Here is a 22,722-nt window from a genome sequence, read left to right as displayed (position 1 = left end):
CTATTTTGTTCTGCCTCTGGTATGCACATGGTGGGGGAGAGCCAAAGTAACAAAACCCTGTCATCCCATCCCCCTCTCCATGGGTAAAACTATGCCTTATAGGAATACCAAAACAATCTCTGTCCTACCAGGACAGACTGCAGTAAGAAAGCCAGCTGTGTACCTTTATATCATATGCTTGTTTGTTTAATCGTCCGTTCATTCATTTAATCGTCCGTTCAATATTTCAGACACAACACATTCGTCAAATCAAACACAATCAAATGTTATTGTCACCTGCTTCGTAAACAACAGGTGTAGACAGTGAAACGCTTACTCATGGGCCCTTACCAACACTGCAGAATACAATACATAAATAAAACAAATAATAATATTTAACAAAAAATTGTAACACAAGGATAACATACATAATGAGAAATGATAGCTTGGCTATATAACTGGAGTACCTTAAGGACACTCACTTTGTTCATTTCCAAAAACAAGTCTTTTAAAGATCTCCAAAGACCCATATTGTCCTCCACGACTTACATCTGACCGTACCTCCTACATTTGCACTTGTTGCTATTAAGAATGAATAGATTTGCAATCACAGACTGATCAGTTATGTTGGTGTGAACAAGCATTTCAGTAGTCTCTTCGATAGTACTTCAAATCTGTGATTAAACTAGAGCCTCACTTTGCCATACAATTGAAATCTTAGTGAATATGCGAGCACAGTAGGCTATATTTCTTTGTCATCCCACTCCAAAGACTGTTCATTCACCACCACAAAAATGGTAACTGCAAGTTTATCCACCAGCGGCATGCCAGTAGCCACTCAGGGAAAGTTTGTTGTCGTGGACATAAACAAGTCAATTATCCACTCCTTAGGCTACTTTGATTCTAAAAGATCAGACAAGATTGTCATTTTCTCTGCTTAAATTGCACAGTTTCTAAACGAGTGTGCAGCCTACTGTATGGGTGTTGGTTGGGGGATGGGATGGCCTGGTGGAATTATAAATAATGAATAACTTCATGGCATTTTGGATGTGTAAAAAAAGTTTGTCTTGTTTATTTCCTCCCAGTCCATATTAAATCAGTTTCCTAGGAGACCCTCATAATGGAAATGTGGATTCTCTCTCCCAGTTAAGGTAGCACTGCTCTTCACCCGAATGAGACCTCAAACTGACCAAGAAAACTTTCAGAGGTTGATTATACGATAACTGTAAATGAAGCCATAAGTGACTGACATTGGTCAGATTTAAGATTCTGTCTATATCAACCAATGGGACAGCCACACTGTAGATTTAATGAATGTTTCATCATTCACATAGACAGAACACCATACAGTCTCAAACAATCCTCTTCGTGCTTGTGATGTGATCAAAGTCTCTCTCTAACCTGACCGTTATAGGGCAGTGCATTAGATGTAATGCTCCAACAGCCTACCTCCTGCTGGTTGAAATGACAATAGATGTTTTGTTTTTGGCCTGTGCTGTATGAATGAGGGGAGCCCCATGTTTCCCCATCGTTCTCTCTGAGTGAAGCATTGGGCCTCCTTAAAACCCACAGCAACATGGCTGTCTGAGAATGAGTCAGGGAGAGACCAGGACCACACACAGAGCACGTGGGCCCCTCACTGGAGCACCCGGCCAAATCTCTCTTGCTTTCTCTGCGCACGCACGCACGCACGCACGCATACATATTAGTAGTAGGGACTGTGCCTAAGTCCTGTGTGTTAATGAACCTGCGACTTCCTACAGAACACACTGTCGCTGATGTCTCAATGCCTGCCTCTGAATAACTTCCCCCATCACACTGACATTATGAACACCTGGCCTGTAGGCCTATAATGTTATAGTTCATGCAATTAGTTAAAACAACTGCAGGGCCATGTGCACAAAGCAGAAAGGTGTTTGGAGAAGAAGGGCTTCACATGCAGGAGTGTGTGTGCTCCCAAGCCCAGGCACATCAGATTTCAGGCCAGGAATGCATCTAAGCTTAGGTTTTCATTTGCCAAACGGGGTGGAGAGGAACCATTTTAATGTTTGACGTCTGACTGTTCACAGCTATATTAGACTTTCAGCCCCAACTAGCCTGGAATGAACATGAGTGTTTGCAACCAAATCATGGAACATTTTAAAATAAAAATACACTCAACTCACTTATAATTTCCCCTGCATTTATATTTCAACATGTTGTGTTGTGGGCAGTAGCAAGACCATACTACACTTGTGTTAAGTATTGCAACACTGGCTGGTACAATCTGTGAAACTGCAGATTAGACAATAAAACAAAAGACATTTGTTAAACTGATTGACTATAGAACACACATGTAGTCTTTGTGGATAGCGTACACAGACATGCTTTCACTTGATACTACTGCAGTAATAGAACATAGAGTTGTGTAACCTGTTGTCACAATGGTCCTACTGGAGCTTATAGACACATTTGGAGAGGTTGGAGGTCAGTAGCCATTTATGCCTTTATCCATTTGTCGTTTTCTCTCACGCTACCTCAACCCCTATGTCCTCATCGCCCACCCACTGACAGGTCACAACAAGCCATCTGGGAGTACAATACAGGGAAAGAATGTCACGAGACTCTTAAATATACAGTAACACTTCATTTTAGACCACCGTTTCCACTGCTATTTACCTGGCGTTTATTAGGACAATTAGAAATGGTGTCATTGGGTAGTTTCTGGCATTAATTACATGAATTCAACACAATTGGTAACCAACTAGCTGATACATGGATTGGAGTGCTTGTTGTGATGATTCCCAAAGAAACAAATAAAGAATTCACAAGATATTGTCTTTACATAAGAGAGTAATTACCATTTTACCATGTAGAGTCAAAGTAAATACTCTCTGTACCTAAGGGGAATTGTGAAACTAATTTTGACATGTAAAATTGTTTTTTAATGTTAATTCTTAGGATTATACATGGGTCAGTTCCTAGAATGAATTCCACACCCACCTGTACCGTTTAAATACAGTGCTAACCAGTAGTCTTGACCAGTATGTTGACCCACATTTTGAGAAAAAATAACTGCTATTCCCAGTGGACCTTACTGGGTCATGTTCATTAGGAACAAAACGGACTAAAACAGGACTTGTCCCATAAGAAGCGCTCAATTTCATTTTCCGTCGCGTGCTCTAATGAACACAACCCCTGTGAGGGGAAATGCCAACAGGGCTAGCCGACGGCCCAACATGGTTATGTTATGGAGAGTCACAGCATTAGTGTAAACTCCAGTGTTGCCAATCTAAACGCCAGTGCTTGTGTAAAAGGCGTTACGGAAAATAAGACTGTTTATTATAAAATCAGGCCTTTCTGTTGCGCTTTCAAATGGGGAAATCCCCTAGTAGCAGTGAGTAATAAACTACAATTACATTATTGGTCTGTATGGATACCCACAATGCTTCATATCCAAAAGATATGCTTTATTGAAAGGAATGTATTTACAGTCAATTTAGCTTGAAATATACACTTAGTGGCCAGATTATTAGGTAAACCACCCCGTTCACGAAAATGGGTCGCTCCTAAAGTGAGTCCCTTGTCAATGGCTTGCTCTATAAAGCATGCAGATAGGCATTCAGTTATTGTCGATTGAATGTTAGAATGGGCAAAACGAGTCACCTAAGTGACTTTGAGCGTGGTATGATCGTCGATGCCAGGTGTGCCGGTTCCAGGATCTCAGAAACAGGGCTTGTCTAGGGTTTACCGAGAATGGTGAGACAAACAAAACTCGTGCAAGCTAACAGGCGGCATCTCGAAACGCCCAACTCGTCGGTCCTTGTCATGGATGGGCTATTGCAGCAGATGACCACACCAGGTTCCACTCCTATCAGCTAAAAACAAGAAGAAGCGGCTCCAGTGGGCACGCGATCACCAACACTGGACAACTGAGGAGTGGAAAAACATTGTCTGGTCCAACGAGTCAGGATTTGGCGTAAGCAGCATGAGTCCATGGCTCCATCCTGCCTGGTGTCAACGATACATGCGGGTGGCGGTGGTGTAATGGTGTGGGGAATGTTTTCCTGTCAAACATTAAGTCCCTTGATACCAATAGAGCAACGTTTGAACTCCACACCTTGTAGAATCTATGCCCTGAAGAATTCAGGCTGTTCTGGAGGTAAAGGGGGGACAACGATTTACTCTGTGTGAATGGATTTGATGTAAAACTCAATTGTAATATCCCTTAAAATGTGTAGAAATCAATTGGGTAACACTTTACTGTAAAGGCTGTAGGTGCAATGATTTATTTAAGCAATAAGGCTCGAGGGGGTGTGGTATATCGCCAATATACCACGGCTAAGGGCTGTTCTTATGCAAGACGCAACGCTGAGTGCCTGGATACAGCCCTTAGCCGTGGTATATTGGCCATATACCACAACCCCCTCAAGGTGCCTTATTGCTATTTCAAACTGGTTACCAACATAATTGGCGCAGTAAAAATAAAGGCTTCAGGGATCAAACAACCCAGTTTATAAAACTTGTTATAGCATGCATGGCAAACTATAGTTGGGAGATTTAACATACACAAGCTAAATTGACTGTAAAGCTAATGAGCTTTATTACATTACTTGCGTTTGCTCTTCCATATTTGAGAAGGGCCGACAGAATTGTCTTGTTCTCAACTCTATGAGAGTATTAGCGGATAACTGGATGGATATAAATAACAGATCAATGTTGTAAACGGCATTGACAAAAAAGTAACTGGACAGAGTCTACATTATTTCAGCAGGGTTTGGACTCCGGTTGCTGGGTTTTTTCAATAAATTACAGATCGTGACATATTTGAGATGAGTCAAATGACGAATAGCTGTGAATGGAGGAGTTCTCCATTGGCTGTCTGGCTGGAGTACTTCCTGATTAGATGCGTTCCTTTTAGCTCCCATGGGGCACAGGGTGGGCAGAGTTTCAACATTGACCATTCCATTGGTCATAAAGTGAAAACTCCACCCATCCAGGATACTGGGTAAGCTAAAACGAAACAAGAACACATTGACACTGTCCAGGCATCTGGACCTTTTCGGAACCTTGGTTTCTCAGCCATTTCACTGGTAGCTCAGTTGGTTCTGGTAGCTCAGTTGGTTAGAATATATACTGAACAAAGATAGACATGCAAGAGAGTCAAGAACGCAGAAAGAGAGCAGACTACCTCGACTGTTGTTAAATGGTGGATCATCCAACCAGAATCTTTGGCCTCAAAGCCAGTCCTTGCACCATTGAAATGATCAAGCAGCCTTGAAAATGAACACCATCTACATGAAAGCTTGAGCCCCATCCAGCAGAAGGGGGTAGAATTCCAGACTCCCACAACCCCTGGGTGACCCTGGGGTTGATGACCTAGTCCTGGTCCAGTTTGATCAGGTAGGACCTGATCATGCCAGGTTACTGCCAAGGGTCAGTACGGTGCTGCAGGTTGTAGTTCTGAAGCTCAATCTGGTCCTTTATCTGGTTGATCAGAATTTGAGACAAGAGGATCCCCACCAGCTAATGACAGAAAGAGAGAGAGAGAGAAAGAGGACACAGGAAAACAATAGAGGCTGGATGAGCAGAGGAGTGACTTTAGAGAAGTGACTTCATGTGGTTCCTGACCCTCTCTACACTTCTAGATGATGTGCCCATAGAGTTACAATGTGAACCTAAATAGACCAGGACTGGGGTCAAATTAAATTGAAGTCAGTCAATTCAAGAAGTACACTGAAATTCCAATTTAACAATTAAAATAACAAAATGTACTTTCAATTACTTCTTAATAACCTGAAAAGGAGAAGCTGTGTATTTCTAATGTTTGATTTGAAGGAATTGAGTGACATCAATTCAAATGGACCCCAACCCTGGAATAGACTCTAAGTGTGTGTGATGTCTACCTGTGGGATGGCCAGACCCAGGGCGATGCCCCCTAGCATGAACAGGTTACTGTGGATCCAGTTGACCAGCTTGTCGATGCAGCCATTGGTGTGGATGAAGGCACCAGCCTGCAGGAATGGCAGCTCCTGCATCCCCTGACCACACATTGTGTTAATGACCGCCTGCAGAGAGAGAGATACATTTGAATTACAATGCACAAGCACGTACATGAGCATGCACATTGTGCTCTGTTGAAACTAAATCACACTTGACAATAAAGTGGAACATAAAAATAGCACACTTAACTGTAGCCTGTCATGATTTATTTACTGGCAAGATGATTGTAATACCCCAAGGCCCCGACCTCTAACCCCTGACCTCATCTTTAGACAGCAGGCAGCAGGAGAAGGGAACAGAGCAGCGCTCTCGGCTGCGGTTGTCTGTGGTGCAGTTGAAGTACATGTTCTGAGACCAGTCGGTGTAGGTGACACCTCCACAACAGCTGAACTGAGGAGACGAGGACAAACAAGTCATTGGTTAATGGATTGTATAGCCTGTGTAGTCAACAGCTGTCAGTCTGTATTTGTGTGAAACTTGTTGTCAGTGTGGTGTGTAGATGTTGTCCTTTAACTCAGGAGCTTGTGAGACACATTTCTGATTAAGATCTATACAACGAACTGTTGTTTTCAGTTGAGGACGATAGAGGAACCAAAAAGGATAATCTCAAAACCTCGACCAAATCTGACAGAGACCCCTCAGTACTGAATAAACAGTAGTGTAACTACCGTCGCTGTACAGTACTGTGAGTTCAACGTGTTTTATTTGAGAACAACAAGTATTACAGTGAGAAAGTGTTGTTTCCAGTAATATGTGGTCCCCTCCTCACCTCTTTCTGACCAAAGTCGATGAGGTTCTGTAGGTCAATGTCATCCCTATAATGAACGATGGCATTGTTGATAATCTCACTCACTTTATTCCGTGCCTTTAGAAAATACAGAAAAGAAAGATGGCATTTGCTTTAAATAATTTGTTTAGTCAATCAACTAATACACTCAATTGTACCCTGAGCAAGACAAGATTGTTCCCACATGAATGAATTACACACATGTATTTATCCTGAGTAAATCCTGGTAATATAATACCCCCATAGTTAGAAAACAGACCTGATTTTCTTTAAGCTGCATTCTGTCTTTACAAACATGCACACACACGCAAGCAAGCACGCACAGTGGCACGCGCACACTCAACGTTTACACGTAGTACATTCCTCTGAAAACCAATTGCCTGCTGCTGGATGAGTTAAATCGACCGGTGAAGTGCAGTTGAAGGCAACTAGCAGCAGAGGGCGCTCTCTGGCCACAAGTCACTGACTGACAAACAGCCTAAAAAAAATAACTTCCTCTTCTAAATGTACATTAGCATTTTTGTCGTCATTATCATATTTCTGACCCTTATCTTACAGTAATTACTTAAATGAACTGATATGAGCACTAACTGAGCCAATTGAACATTAGAAAGCCAACCATATTCAACAGTCACAATGTATGAAAGTCTAATCCAAAAGCATGGCTTTCGTTGGCTGCTCTTGTAAATATTGTGAATTCACGGCAAATCTTTCTCTTTTAATGATTTCTATTTTCCTATTGTTGTATATGCTGTGTGCACGTTTCAATTACGCAGATTTTATTCTGCACAAGAACTGCCCTTTGGGGACAGTAACAATCTATTGAATTGACCTCAAAGAGAGATGTTGCACTTCTTTAACAAGAACTGGAGAAGGACAGAATATTGGGACCAGGTCCAGGTATAATGACCTAGCTAGAGGCAGGGGTGGAGGAGACGGAACATGAGGGAATGAGTTCCCAGAGTAAACTTCTTAGGGGGAACCGACATGTACAGTTTATTATGGGTAATTAAATGCTGCATGATACAACCAATAGAAATAATTCCCATAGTGATACCCCCATAATTCCCAGTGATACGATCCTTTCCTAGTGGAGATACAGTACCTTATCTGAGAAGACGAAGCCCAGGACACCTGCAGCTAGCTGCAGCAGAAAGATGATAGTCAGGAAGATGCAGAACTGGAGGGAATAAGGAAGGAAGGAAGGCAGGAAGGAAAAAAAGAAAGAGAAGGAAAAAGAGAGAGCGAGAAAGAAAGAGCGAGCGAGAGAGAGGAAGAGTTAATCATTTGTTCAGTCTGAGGGCATGTCACACAAGTCTTATGGATAAGAATGTATTAGCCTGGTAATCTTTCAGGAGTCAAACCCCCCCCCCCCATCAGCAGATAACCTGAGAAGGACTAAAGTATCTCATACTAGGCTATTCAAATGATAGAGCACAACACAGCTGATAATTGGCAGTGGTCCAATTCCAATATTTTTAGAATGCATCCTTCCTTCCAGCCTGCCTTCCTTGAGGTAGAGATAACTGATTCATACGTTTGGCTATGTGAAAGCACCATTTCTATCTTACTGCTTTCACCCACCAATCCTTAACAGATCACTGATTTCTTCAAGGAAGGTAGGCATGAAGGCTTTATTTATCAAATACAAGTCTGCATTGTGGGGAATACGTTCGTAAGTAAGCATTTCATGGTGAAGTCTACACCTGTTGTATTCTGTGAATGTGACCAATAACATTTGATTTGATTTGGATTTGAGGGTGCTCTTTTAAAAAGAGTTAGAAGTGGGCTAGACCACTGACTGTCTGTAGGAGGCAGATGTTTTCTCTGAGGGAGCCCACACAGCCACAGAAGGTGATGAAGAACATGAGCACCCCCACGATCAGCAGCAGGATGGCAGGGTCCACCGCTAGACAGGCCATGGCTGCCTCTGGGAGAGGGAGAAAAGGGACAGAGAGCAAGTGAAAGAATCATGTACCGGAGAGTGAGTGAGTGAGTGAGAATACGTGGCGCCAAAGAGAGAGAGAGAGCGAGAGCTTGATTTGTTTACAATGACTGAAGTTGGTTCTTATCTTAGAAGGAATTACAAACATAGTGGGGATATTCATCAAACCTTAGAAGAAGTTGTGAGCCGTTTGCATTTTTGACATTCTTCCTAACAGAGGGACCTTTGGAACCACATAAACAAAATGACATACTCTATAAACGTCCTGTACTGCCTTGGCATTTCTTCCTTGGTGTTGCGACCAGGGTCGTGTTCATAAAGGCACAAAACAGGAGAAATGGAGTGAAACAGGATGGGATGAGACTACCTGGTCCAAAAAGAAACTCATTTTCGTTTCCCGTTTAAAAACGTTTAGCTACAGTATGATGCAGGACCTAGGCCTATTGAAAGCACCACTAGAATGCCATACAAACAGCTCTGGAAATTCACACTGAATGTAGGCATCCATTAAGTCAATGGAGGATCACTTACCGGCATGTTTCATCATCCTCGCGTAAATGCCAATAGACATCAACACCAATGAGATCATCTGATAAAATGAAAAGAAAAAAAAGTCTATGTTATTTTTCTTGTTGTAACTAGGCATATGGACTAGAACGATGAGACTAAATATGAACCTGGACCTGTCTTTGTGACAGTATAACACAGGAGAAAGACACTCAGTCTCAAATGGGGGAGAACAGGAGGGATTTAAACGGTCCACGGCAGATGTTTTTATCTCAATATCAAATCATTCATTACCTTACTGTGATTGTTTGTTTTTGACCATTTTAATTGCAAACAAAAATACCTTCTTGGCAAAGAGCAATTTCTCAATCAAAAATGTTTCTAGGGTTGAAAACTAGCTGTTATTGGCAGAGGGGTTTGGAATTCTTTCAATTACCAAATGTACTACCTGGTGATGTCACCAGGCAGGCCAAAAGTACATTTTCAAACAGCTCTTACAGTAAAGGGCATTATCATATTCACAATAGTATAGAAAACAGTAAGGAGGTGTGTGAGAAACAGCTCTTACAGTAAAGAGCATTATCATATTCACAATAGTATAGAAAACAGTAAGGAGGTATGTGAGAAACAGCTCTTACAGTAAAGAGCATTATCATATTCACAATAGTATAGAAAACAGTAAGGAGGTATGTGAGAAACAGCTCTTACAGTAAAGAGCATTATCATATTCACAATAGTATAGAAAACAGTAAGGAGGTATGTGAGAAACAGCTCTTACAGTAAAGGGCATTATCATATTCACAATAGTATAGAAAACAGTAAGGAGGTATGTGAGAAACAGCTCTTACAGTAAAGGGCATTATCATATTCACAATAGTATAGAAAACAGTAAGGAGGTATGTGAGAAACAGCTCTTACAGTAAAGAGCATTATCATATTCACAATAGTATAGAAAACAGTAAGGAGGTATGTGAGAAACAGCTCTTACAGTAAAGAGCATTATCATATTCACAATAGTATAGAAAACAGTAAGGAGGTATGTGAGAAACAGCTCTTACAGTAAAGAGCATTATCATATTCACAATAGTATAGAAAACAGTAAGGAGTTACGTGAGAAACAGCTCTTACAGTAAAGAGCATTATCATATTCACAATAGTATAGAAAACAGTAAGGAGGTATGTGAGAAACAGCTCTTACAGTAAAGAGCATTATCATATTCACAATAGTATAGAAAATAGTAAGGAGGTATGTGAAAAACAGCTTACTCTGGGAATGGAACTGTTCTCCTTTAAGAGCAGACCATAGTTATAACTCTATGGAGCAGATACACACACAGCCAGGCAGGAGCTAGGGGATGTCACTACGCTCAAGTGAAACTTAACATTCAACTACAGAAACTTTAAGCTGCTTTTCAGAACCAGAATCAACCCCCTGGAGACCTCAAAATTGTATAAAACATTACATTTTTGTTTCCGTCTGATTCTGAGGAGAAAGAAAAAACCCATCCACACAGCAGAGAGTGGAGAGAGAGAGAGAGAGGTTACTGTAGCAGGTGAGGAGAAGTCATCTTCCTGCTACACACATCCTGCTATTAATCCTTTCTGGTTAAAGTCGGATTTTACCTTTAAACTACAGTCGTGGCCAAAAGTTTTGAGAATGACACAAATATTAATTTTCACAAAGTTTGCTGCTTTGGTGTCTTTAGATATTTTTGTCAGATGTTGCTATGGAATACTGAAGTATAATTACAAGCATTTCATAAGTGTCAAACGCTTTTATTGACAATTACATGAAGTTGATGCAAAGACTCAATATTTGCACTGTTGGCCCTTCTTTTTCAAGACCTCTGCAATCCGCCATGGCATGCTGTCAATTAACTTCTGGGCCACCTCCTGACTGATGGCAGCCCATTCTTGCATAATCAATGTTTGGTGTTTGTCAGAATATGTGGGTTTTTGATTGTCCACCCTCCTCTTGAAGATTGACCACAAGTTCTCAATGGGATTAAGGTCTGGGGAGTTTCCTGGGCATGGACCCTAAACATTGATGTTTTGTTCCCATGAGCCACTCAGTTATCACTTTTGCCTTATGGCAAGGTGCTCCATCATGCTGGAAAAGGCATTGTTCGTCATCAAACTGTTCCTGAATGGTTGGGAGAAGTTGCTCCCTGAGAATGTGTTGGTACCATTCTATATTCATGGCTGTGTTTTTAGGCTAAATTGTGAGTGAGCCTACTCCCTTGGCTGAGAAGCAACCCCACACATGAATGGTCTCAGGATGCTTTACTGTTGGCATGACACGGGACTGATGGTAGCACTCACCTTGTCTTCTCCGGGCAAGCTTTTTTCCCCGGATGCCCCAAACAATCGGAAAGGGGATTCATCAGAGAAAAGGACTTTACCCCAGTCCTCAGCAGTCCAATCCCTGTACCTTCTGCAGAATATCAATCTGTCCCTGATGTTTTTCCTGGAGAGAAGTGGCTTCTTTGCTTCCCTTCTTGACACCAGTCCATCCTCCAAAAGTATTTGCCTCACTGTGCGTGCAGATGCACTCACACCTGCCTGTTGCCATTCATGAGCAAGCTCTGTACTGGTGGTGCCCCAATCCTGCAGCTGAATCAACTTTTGGAGACGGTCCTGGCGCTTGCTGGACTTTCTTGGGCGCCCTGAAGCCTTCTTCACAACAATTGAACCGCTCTCCTTGAAGTTCTTGATGATATGATAAATCGTTGATTTAGGTGCAATCTTAGTGGCAGCAATATCCTTGCCTGTTAAGCCCTTTTTGTGCAAAGCAATGATGACGGCACGTGTTTCCTTGCAGGTAACCATGGATGACAGAGTAAGAAGATTCCAAACACCACCCTCCTTTTGAAGCTTCCAGTCTGTTATTCAAACTCAGAGTGATCTCCAGCCTTGTCCTCGTCAACACTCACACCTGTGTTAACGAGAGAATCACTGACATGATGTCAGCTGGTCCTTTTGTGGCAGGGCTGAAATGCAGTGGAAATGTTTTTTGGGGATTCAGTTCATTTGCATGGCAAAGAGGGACTTTTCAATTAATTGCAATTCATCTGATCACTTTTCATAACATTCTGGAGTATATGCAAATTGCCATCATAAGGCAGACTGTGAAAATTAAAATTTGTGTCATTCTCAAAACTTTTGGCCACGACTGTACATTAAAAAAGGGTTCAAATAAGCCCTGATAAGTAGCTCTACAGCGCAATTCAGTAAAAGTATGATGCCGTTAGAATGAAGAACGGACTTATTCAAATTAAGATTAGCTCTCATCTTCCTTGACTCATCCAGAAAGTCAGTTCATGGCTATATTTTGTGTTCCAGAATGGTGTCCCCCAGTAGTCTGCTGTCCTGTCTGGATGTGTTCACTGACCCTGTCACCACTTCATGTGGACACACCTTCTGCATGGCCTATATCAGTGGATACTGGAATACCACTGACCTGTGCCAGTGTCCAATGCGTAAACAGAAGTTTTACAACAGACCAGAGCATTGCGTCAATACTTTCATCGCTGAGATGGCTGTTCAGTTTAGAAAGTATGTTCAAGGGATGTTCCCAGCAACCCAGGCCAGCAGCCTGCCGAGCCTGGAGAAGCGTCCTGTGACGTCTACACTGGGAAAAAGCTCAAGGCACTGAAGTCCTGCTTGGAGTGTCTGACCTCCTACTGTGAGACTCACCTGCAGCTTCATCAGATAGCCCCAGCACTGAAGAGACACAAACTGATCAACCCTGGGAGAACCTGGAAGACATGACGTGTAAGAAGCACAACACACTCATGGAGCTGTTCTGTAGACTGACCAGACGTGTGTGTGTGTCAGTTCTGCACAGAGACTGACCACAAGACTCACCACACCATCCCTCTCGAGGAAGAGTTTGGGGAGAGGAAGACTCAGCTGGGGAAGATGGAGTCACAAGTGCAGCAAATGATCCGGGAGCGACTGCAGAAGATCAGTGATATCAAAACGCTCTGTGGAGGCCAGCAAGAAAGACGCAAATCGAGAAATAGCAGATGTGCAGTTCTTCACTGCTCTGGTGGAGTTCATAGAAAGAAGCCAGGCTGAGCTCATTGGGGTGATTGAGAAGAAGCAGAAATCAGCAGAGAGGCGGCCTAAAGGGCTCATTAAAGAGCTGGAACAGGAAATCACTGAGTTAAAGAGGAGAAGCACTGAACTAGAGCAGATTTCACAGACTGAGGACCACCTTCACCTAGTCCAGAGCTTCCCATCCCTGTGCAACCCATGAACACCAGGGACTGGACTAAGATCAGTGTTTACTGTGATCTGTGTGTGGGGAACTTAAGGAGAGCTGTCTCAGCTGGAGGATACCGTTACCAAGGAGATGGAGAAGTTGTGTGATGCTGAGATGAAGAAGGTCCAGCAATGGGCAGTGGATGTGACTCTGGACCCTGATACAAAACATCGCTATCTTGTTCTGTCTGAGGACGGGAAAAAAGTGAGAGATTGATACAGGCAACACTCTCTCTAATAAGACCTAGAAAGGCATTGGAATATTCCCAGTGTCATGGGAAAGGAGTGCTTCTCCTCAGGAAGATTCTACTACGAGGTGCAGGTTGAGGGAAAAACTACTAGGTTTTGGGAGTAATTAAAGAGTCCACAAACAGAGCCCTCCTGTTACGGCACCCTGAAAATGGATTCTGGAATGCACGACTCCTAGGTGATTGGGTCTGTCCTATTGGTCGCACCCCAGTCTGCCTTAAGAAGAAGCTCAGGAGAGTGGGGGTGTTTGTGGATTTTGAGGAGGGTCAGGTCTCCTTTTATGAGACTTGTTCTCCACATCATATATTCTCTTTCATTGGCAACGCCTTCACTGAGAAACTATATCCATACATCAACCCTGGTTGTTATGGTGGTGACAACTCAGCCCCATTGGTCATCTCTCCTGTCAATCACAAAGATTGACAATGAAATGGGAAAACATTGATTATCAGTTAACACCCTGCAGAGGTGCTGTAGCCCTACGAGTCAAAGTGCCCCATGGTGGCGGTTGGGTTATGGTATCGGCAGGCATAAGCTATGGACAATAAGAACAATTTCATTGCATCAATGGCAATTTGAATGCACAGAGTTACCGTGACGAGATCCTAAGGCCCAGTTTATATTTTTGTTCAGTATACTAAGCTAGCTATTTTTCTTTACGCTGTGAACTGTAGCTTGAAAGATTGTTGGAGCACAAGCTTTAGCATAAGCAATTAACTTGTGACTCAACTACAACGCTAGTGACTTGGGACTCTAGTGGGACTTGAGGTTTAGTCACTTGACTTACAATACTAGCAATGTGTACGTAACTTAAAACAAACAAAAACAATTCAGTGCATGTCAGAACAGAACAGAACCATTGCAAAGTGGGTGTGCTGTACTATTTACACTAGTTTTAGTCAGAGTGAGTAAAAGTGGCATACAATGTAAAACTAAATTGGATTCTCAAATATACAGTTTAGCACACCGAGAATCATATAACAGAACCGACGAACAACGTTCAACTAGTGACGTTATCCATAATAGGCTGATGGGTCACAGTTCAGAACTAGTGAGTTGGGATGTGTTCTGTTCTATAGAGTTGGTTCTCGTTTGACTAAATAAGCAACTTGGCAGCGATCAGAGGGCTTTTATTATAATGGCCCTTTCACTTTTAACTCCAACCTGTAGCTTCACCAACATAACAGGGAGCACACAGCAACCCCTCTCCCACTCCAGTATCCAGTTTCCACACCTTGCACTTTGGAGGGAAAAGTCTGTCCTCCGAGTAAGGACCAGTCTTCCTCTGCACAAAGGAGGCTAAATGGATAGTCTACAAAACCATTGTTATCTATGCAAAGATAGAGAATAAACTCTTGAGCCATCTACCCAGTCATTAGTTTGAGTTGAGCGATTCATTGGTTGTGGTGTAAATTCTGCCCTCTAAGTTATTTCGGGAAAATGGAAACAGAAAATGGGCGGCCTTCCTACAGCTCTGTACCTCAAATGGAATTGCCATGTGATCACTAGAGATGGATATCTTCCTTGGTGGTTTGTTCGGATAACCTCTCACACCATAGTTCACACCATAGTTCACATTTGTAGCAATACTGAGGACTCCCTCGATTTTAACAGTCTACGCAGGGTGTTAGATGTGTCCTTCCAGACACATTCTCCAGCTAGCCAGAGGGGGTGAAAAACTGCGTCAAAAATGCATTCCTCACAGCCAGAGATGCAAGTTTTTACAAGATCTTATCCTGTTTGCACAAGGCCGAAGAGTAGCTCTTTGACTTGTGGTACGTTGTGAGGGACTGGGCTGTAACAATCAGGAGTTTGTTTTTAGGACGTCCATGTTCAAACTTGTAAATCAATGTAGAAGTGGCCAGGGATGGGGGGGGGGGGGGGGGGGGGGACCTGGTTCCGTCCGCATTCTGGGAGTGAAATCCTTTTGACATGTAAAAATGTGTTTATGGTGAATGAAATTATTTGACATTAGTGTGTTCTTGAGTTACTCTTTTCCCATGCCACTTCTGCAGGTGACCCATGTGGTAAATTTAGCAGATGTAATGCTACCATTACTGTACATAATGAAGAATCAAACCTGAAAGGGAAGTATTTTGAGGGAACATCCGGGTGTGGATACACTGACACTGTAGCCTACATGTTGTTTTGCACACAGCTAACCTCAAGCCCTGTCATTTCCTGTCTATGAATCTGCCTTTATCTGCTATGCATAGGAAGGATTAGCTCTGGTCTCTTCACACAACCAGAAAGAGTTGCCTCTGCTAGTTAATTAACTCCTCTCTGTTAGTAGAGGAATGCCTACTAAACACCATGGACCAGAGCTAAGGTGTTAGTAGAGGAATGCCTACTAAAGACCCTGGACCAGAGCTAAGGTGTTAGTAGAGGAATGCCTACTAAAGACCCTGGACCAGAGCTAAGGTGTTAGTAGAGGAAGAACCTACTAAAGACCCTGGACCAGAGCTAAGGTGTTAGTAGAGGAATACGTACTAACACCCTGGACCAGAGCTAAGGTGTTAGTAAAGGAATACGTACTAACACCCTGGACCAGAGCTAAGGTGTTAGTAAAGGAATACGTACTAACACCCTGGACCAGAGCTAAGGTGTTAGTAGAGGAATGCCTACTAAAGACCCTGGACCAGAGCTAAGGTGTTAGTAGAGGAAGAACCTACTAAAGACCCTGGACCAGAGCTAAGGTGTTAGTAGAGGAATACGTACTAACACCCTGGACCAGAGCTAAGGTGTTAGTAAAGGAATACGTACTAACACCCTGGACCAGAGCTAAGGTGTTAGTAAAGGAATACGTACTAACACCCTGGACCAGAGCTAAGGTGTTAGTAGAGGAATGCCTACTAAAGACCCTGGACCAGAGCTAAGGTGTTAGTAGAGGAAGAACCTACTAAAGACCCTGGACCAGAGCTAAGGTGTTAGTAGAGGAATACGTACTAACACCCTGGACCAGAGCTAAGGTGTTAGTAGAGGAATATGTACTAACCCTGGACCAGAGCTAAGGTGTTAGTAAAGGAATACGTATTAACACCCTGGACCAGAGCTAAGGTGTTAGTAAAGGAATACGTACTAACACCCTGGACCAGAGCTAAGGTAGGCCAACGTTTATGCTAGGTTTCCGCTAGTTATGGAATGTAAACACAGCAGAACTGGACATAAATCCACGTCAAAACCTATTAACACTGCAAAGCAGTACGGACTAAAACCCAACACTGGAAATCCCAGTCTGCAATAACAAGGCTGCTTGTTCTTGCGTCTTAGTCAGAAATCCCCTTAGTGTTGAACAGTGAGTGAAAGTTACAGTTCCCCCAAGCACCTGACAGTAGGCTGACATCTGTACTACCAATTTGCGTAGTTCGCAAACTTCTGCTTCCAGAGTTGTTAATGTTTAACAGCTGGCTGCCTTTTCATAGTCGTTATAGATATTCTGTACTCAAGGAGACAACGTTTGGGGAAGTAGCTAAATCAGTCGGCATGCTGACAATCATAAACAAAGCAGATGTCATGAGATCAGGAGCATTCAGAGTGGCACATTTTCCCCCAGATGTTTTTCTATTGAACAGATCGTGAGAGATGATGGCAGTGGGGAAAGAGAGAGCGAGGGGTTGTGTCAAAGGGCACTAGGCCAGATTCTAGCCTTTGCCGACACTATAGACAAGTGTGCCTACACTGACAGTCATCATGGGATGATTGCCTATGCTGTGTGATGTTAAAGCAGGGCCCATATCAAAGGTATGAACTCAATACAGAACACCAAGCCTGGATATTTCAAAGAGCTCCTAATGTGTCATAGGTCGCTCAGAACAGCGCCGACTCTAGTGTCATCACCATCAAAGGCACATCAGTGCTTGGTGACAGTGATTTGGGGGGGGGGGGGGGGGGGGGTCCTCCTCACATATTTTGATACAAACTGTGACTAGGAAAGCTCATTCAAAAGAGGAAAATGGGGCCAAGATTAGTTTCTGATAGTCAAACATGCAAAATACAACTGTAACAAGCATTTGATGAGGTCTAGCAACAACAAGAAAGAAGAGAGCAAATAGCCCTCTCACAGATAACTGTTTCAACAGCTTTCTAGGATGTGATTGAAGTATCTAAGAGGCATATTTGATACACTCATTTGACTGCTAAACAGATTTGGAGAGGAGAGTGCATGGGCCCCCTTTTCACGGAACCCCATGTTGCACCATCAGCATATGAATAAATGAAACTGTGCGTTGCTTGGCAACAGCTTGGTTAAAAAAAGGAGTTGTGACAGTAGACGGGCGTATACAGAGCAGTGTATATTGGAGTTTTGTTTGCTGCTCCTAGTGGTTTTCACATTATTATTAAATGAGAGTCTGGATCCCCTCTATATAAAGCCTATTAATTTAGGTCTAAACATATTCTAGCAGCCAACGTCTATCAAGACCAGGTCCATTATTAATGGAGTAAAATTGGTTATTTAAACACAAATGAGTTCCAAAACAAGGTGACACTTTGACCAATGAGAGAGCTGCAAGGGATGTGCAGGCATTCCTTAGCATGCCTGTAGCTCCATTCCTCACCACTATCACAGCTGTGATGTTGTAGCTGCTGTTTAAACATGTTCATCAGCAAATAAGCACTCCTTTAGTGTGACACCAGTAGGAGTCATTGGTGTCAAACATGAAGCAGAATACAACCTTTATTTCATGTACTCCTTTGAATAGACAATATTGGTTATTTTCCACGGTTAAGGATTGATTATGATTGTTTTGTAGCATAGACGCAAAGGCATTAAAAACATGGCTAAATGTTTCATCCTATTGAAGACATGATTGTAACACATAACTATTTTGTGGGGCTATGTGGGACTTAGAAAGAATGTGTCTTGTTAGTGAGGCTGGTTTTCTCATGCATTCACACAATAACAAATTAACAGCCTAAATCAATGGTTAACCAGTCCTCACAGCAAAGTAGACTAAATTACTGGAAGTTGCTCACGTCCAATGAAAGCTATAGCCTAACAGCAAATGGATATTTACAATTTGTACAATTAAAATGTGTACGTAAACTTAAATTAGGCAGAGTGAGGTGCACAGATTACACAAAATCAGCAGACAAAACCAGCAGAAACCTAAACATATTAAATACTTACCCAAAATATTAAATTAAAAAGGAAAAGTAGATATTTGACAACTGGGCTGACAAAGCTGAACTCTTTATCGTAAGTCGCCAGCGCGGCTCTTTTCCCCATGGTTAAAAATCAGAATACCCAATCCGTGCGTAAATGTTGGCTATCACCTTCCTTGGTCTTTCCGCAATAGTCCAGGTAAATCAAAGCATTCATACGTGCGTTTATAGCTACTTTTTTTTATTTACGAAGTAAATTACAGTAATCTACGTTGTAGAGCGAGTCACTTCTCACCCTCGGTGGTGCTGGATTCCTATTACATTTCCTTATTCAGACAAGTCTAGAGAAAATAGGCTTCAAACACAACAGAGACACGATCAAAAGCCTACAGCAGCAGCGCAACCTTGGGTTTGTAAAGAGGGCGTCTTTCTCAGTATTGTGCGACGTGAGTCACCTGTTTCAAAGTTGCTAGTGCTACTGTGATTAAGGATTAACGGATGTAGCCGAATATGTAACTTTAAATTAGTTTGGTATCTGCAATGTAATCAATTACAAAACAATACAAAATAAAAAACTATTAATTTGCTTTAATTAATTAAAACATGATTAACAAACCAATTGTATGTTTGAGGCTATTGTTTGAGGTGCATTTGACTACATAAGATAAAACTGGTACACAAATTACACAATAAATACACACTTGCTCAATTTTACATGATTTATAGTAACACGGTGTCAAATATCTTTAACGTAAAGGGTTTGGCATTAAAGGCCCAATTAGCCGTTTTTATATCACTATCAAATAATTTCTGGGTAACAATTAGCTAAGTACGTTAATGTAATAGATTTCCATAAAAAATGGGAAAAAAACAATTTCTCAAGCAAGAATTTTGCTTGGACTTTTTGGGAGTGGTCTGAGTTGGGAAAACTGAAAACTAGCTATTATTGGCAGAATTAGGATTTGGAATACTAGACTAGACTTGACACTTCTTATGATGGTCTAAAGGTCAGTCATTTTGATCAGATATTGTGTAAAATAATATATTTTAAGAATTTAAAATATAGCACTCACAGCTTTCCAAGAAAACAAAAATGTAGACATTTAGGATCTGTTTACATGTATTTTAGAGGCTGTTTATACAGAAAATGTGTATAAAACCTGTAAAAAAAACTGTGTTTATAATTATCTGACAATATTTTAATACACACTTTCGGATATAGCACATGCATTACATGTATTTTTCTGCATAAGTAAAATCTGGATTATGCCTCAACAGCCATTCATAGACTAGTTTGGATTTGTCCCTGACCAATATGGCTGCCATTTTCACTCCATTCTGGAACTTGGAGGTTTATAACATAGATCCCCTCTAGTAATTTAATAGGATCTCTATGTTTGGAACTCTCTTTGTTATTGGTCTATTAACCAAATTACCGCCTGGTGACATCACCAGGCAAACCGAAACTCCCGCCCATGCAAACCTGCTGATTAGAAGGTCCTATGTAGATTGGATTTTCAAGCAGAAACTATCAGAATTTTTTAAAACACTTTTACAGTGTTCGTTAATCAGCTGTTGTACAATTGATACAAAACATAGGAAAACTGAACTTTGACTGCAATGGGCCTTTAAATAATCAGTTCCTTTGACATTGATGTTCTCATATGATTACAAAGTTAAACAGATGCACAAAGAGAGAACAGTGAATAGTATTTATGCCTTGAATTGTGAGGAAATTCAGATTACCATGTGCCTTCATCTGAGATCACCATTCTTTTTAAAAAATTGATACAAAATGAAATAAAAAGGACCAAATAATTTACCCTCGCGGCCTGTAATGAATGCTGTTATGCCAGGGTATTACACTACACAGACCCTGTCCAGGAGGCTTTTGAGGCCTGGGACTCTCTTAGTCACTGGCAGCCTTCCAGGTAGCTCTCCTCTGGGGTTGCCCTTTAGTGCCAGCTGGCTGCCTGCTAGCACCAGACAAGTTGGATCTGGTCATCTTATTTCTGCAAAGAGGCTATGGATTAAAGGGTCCTCTGTTCAGTACGCCATGCTCCTAGGCCTATAGAGTAGAGTGGAGAAAATACATGAATGTAGCCAACCTAAGTTGTTATGTTTTGCCTGATAAGTAGTAGTAGTAGTAGTAATGAAATTAGTGGTGGATATAGTAGTGGTGGTGAAATTGGTACACCCAATTGGCCATTTAAGATTGACTATGAAGGATTGAAGTTGTAAAGTTCACACAGCCAACATTTAGATCCATGACCATTTCTTAACCATTTGTTTGAATGCAGGACCCACCTTCCCCTTTATAAAGTACAGTACTTAGGCAGTATAGGTGACCTAAGCCTTTGACCAAGTATCTATAATTTAATGCCAGCAATATAATGTCAAAAAGCAGAACGGAGACATCTAGTGATTAGTGACGTACCATACTAAAAAAAAAGCAGAACCGAGACACGAGCTTGTAAAAAGCATACAATGGCGCCATCTGTCGGAATATTATTTGAGCACATTAATAATATTTCATGAATACATTTATTTTACACAAGAAGGCCACTCGAGAGCGCCTCTGTATCCTTATGGGGTCTGTAGCCCATTGAAGTTGACATTTAAAATGGTTAAGGTTCAACACACCGTCACAGCTTATTGTGAAATATACATAAATGACTTATTCGAAATTCGTGACAGGCACGATTTTCATCACAACGCATTTCCTGTGTATTACACAATTCTCTTGACGCATTCGTGTACATTTCAAGAACTTCAATTTGCCGAGGCTAACGTTAGCACGGTTATGGGTTAAGATTGTAGTTAATATGCTAGCTAAGTAGTTAAAGGGTTAGGTTTTGGAGTTGGGTTAAGGTTAGGGGAAGGGTTAGCTAACATGCAAAGTAGTTGCAAAGTAGCGAAAATGCAAAAGTTATCCATGAAGAGATTCGAACACACAACCTTTGGTTTGCTAGATTTTCGCCCCTCCCCTCCCTTTCGTTTCTGTATTAACCTACTGTCTTTATCAGTGATTGAAATGCACTGTATACAAAATCGTGTACTGCACACGAAAACATATATTTTTTCGTGTCTGTCACACATTTCCAATAGGCCTCACAATCTGTGAGGCAATGAGCATCAATAGGGCCAGGCCGACCGGACTGGGAGAATGATTCTCCCATGAATTCTCATGAATTTTCCATGGGAGAATGAGTGATCTTCTGTCTTTTTTCAAATTTATCTGCAAGGCAATTGTCAGTGTTGACAAAATTCACGGAATTATGTAGTATGATAAACTGAAACAAAATCAATTTATAATTTATTTCTAATTTAGGTGAGTATTTTGGAAATGTATTTGCATATACTTTGGAAAAACACCAACCAAAGAACTATAATACGTATATAGATAGCACCAATAACGATAATAAGAAAAGGGGAATCCAACAACTGTAGGAAAGAAAATACAAGTCCCATGATCACTGGTTTAGTGACGTCAGAGTTTACGTGCGCCCGGCTCCATCAAGTGATCTTCCTCTGGTGGAGTATGCGGCTGTCGAGTGTCGACGGTTGTTAAACTGCGTTCCCGGTGTTAAACTGTAACTGGAGCCTAGATGCGCGGTCAGTTTCTAAAATTGAATTCGGTCAATCGCGTCAGAGTGTGACATCCTAGGCTGAGGTCGGGAAGGTAAGAAATGGTCCTTCATTCGCATCTGTCATGTGCGCTTTTCATTCTGTAGATAGCCATCACTTTCCCGCTACACATTCCTCTGTAACCTGCAATTCAGGTTAAAACATGTGGCTGACGTTAGTTAGCTACCTTTTTATTTCGATGTGGTTGTGGATGTGCTTTGTCAGTGATGACACAAGTCGCTAGGCAGCTAACAAAATCAGGAACAGCCAGTTACTA

The 22,722-nt window shown here is 41.8% G+C and overlaps 2 protein-coding genes and 1 pseudogene across 8 annotated transcripts in view; 2 read left to right on the top strand and 1 right to left on the bottom strand.

Annotated features, from left to right (window-relative positions):
• Positions 1 to 160: 160 nt before the first annotated feature.
• LOC110499790 (tetraspanin-33) lies at positions 161 to 19,264 on the bottom strand. Its single transcript, XM_021576851.2, has 8 exons — positions 18,844 to 19,264; positions 9,225 to 9,282; positions 8,551 to 8,678; positions 7,854 to 7,928; positions 6,731 to 6,826; positions 6,223 to 6,351; positions 5,865 to 6,026; positions 161 to 5,484 (listed from the first exon to the last, which is right to left on the bottom strand). Exons 1-8 carry the CDS (start codon positions 18,940 to 18,942, stop codon positions 5,383 to 5,385), a joined length of 849 nt encoding a protein of 282 aa, XP_021432526.2. The 5' UTR covers positions 18,943 to 19,264; the 3' UTR covers positions 161 to 5,382.
• Positions 12,493 to 14,208, top strand: LOC118942890 (annotated as a pseudogene).
• The window catches only part of LOC110500977 (prestin), a 21,878-nt gene continuing 15,071 nt past the window's right edge, over positions 15,916 to 22,722 (top strand). For 2 of the 7 annotated variants that reach the window (XM_036957041.1, XM_036957044.1), the window contains exon 1: positions 15,916 to 16,228. The gene's annotated coding sequence lies outside the window, so the exon portion shown is untranslated. The other 5 variants (XM_036957043.1, XM_036957042.1, XM_036957039.1 and 2 more) reach the window with 3 other exon arrangements.

The sequence above is a fragment of the Oncorhynchus mykiss genome, chromosome 21, assembly GCF_013265735.2.
Source record: "Oncorhynchus mykiss isolate Arlee chromosome 21, USDA_OmykA_1.1, whole genome shotgun sequence".
In the NCBI taxonomy this organism is placed as follows: domain Eukaryota; kingdom Metazoa; phylum Chordata; class Actinopteri; order Salmoniformes; family Salmonidae; genus Oncorhynchus; species Oncorhynchus mykiss.
This window is presented reverse-complemented; position numbering and strand designations above follow the sequence as displayed.

What these genes read in the sequence shown, in the direction of transcription:
- LOC110499790 (XM_021576851.2), bottom strand. Translation starts at nt 18,942, where the DNA reads ATGGGGAAAAGAGCCGCGCTGGCGACTTACGATAAAGAGTTCAGCTTT. An exon ending in GAGGATGATGAAACATGCCG is followed by an intron (nt 8,679 to 9,224) that starts GTAAGTGATCCT and finishes TCCCTCTCCCAG; the next exon opens with AGGCAGCCATGGCCTGTCTA. An exon ending in TGGGTCTGGCCATCCCACAG is followed by an intron (nt 5,485 to 5,864) that starts GTAGACATCACA and finishes TTCTGTCATTAG; the next exon opens with CTGGTGGGGATCCTCTTGTC.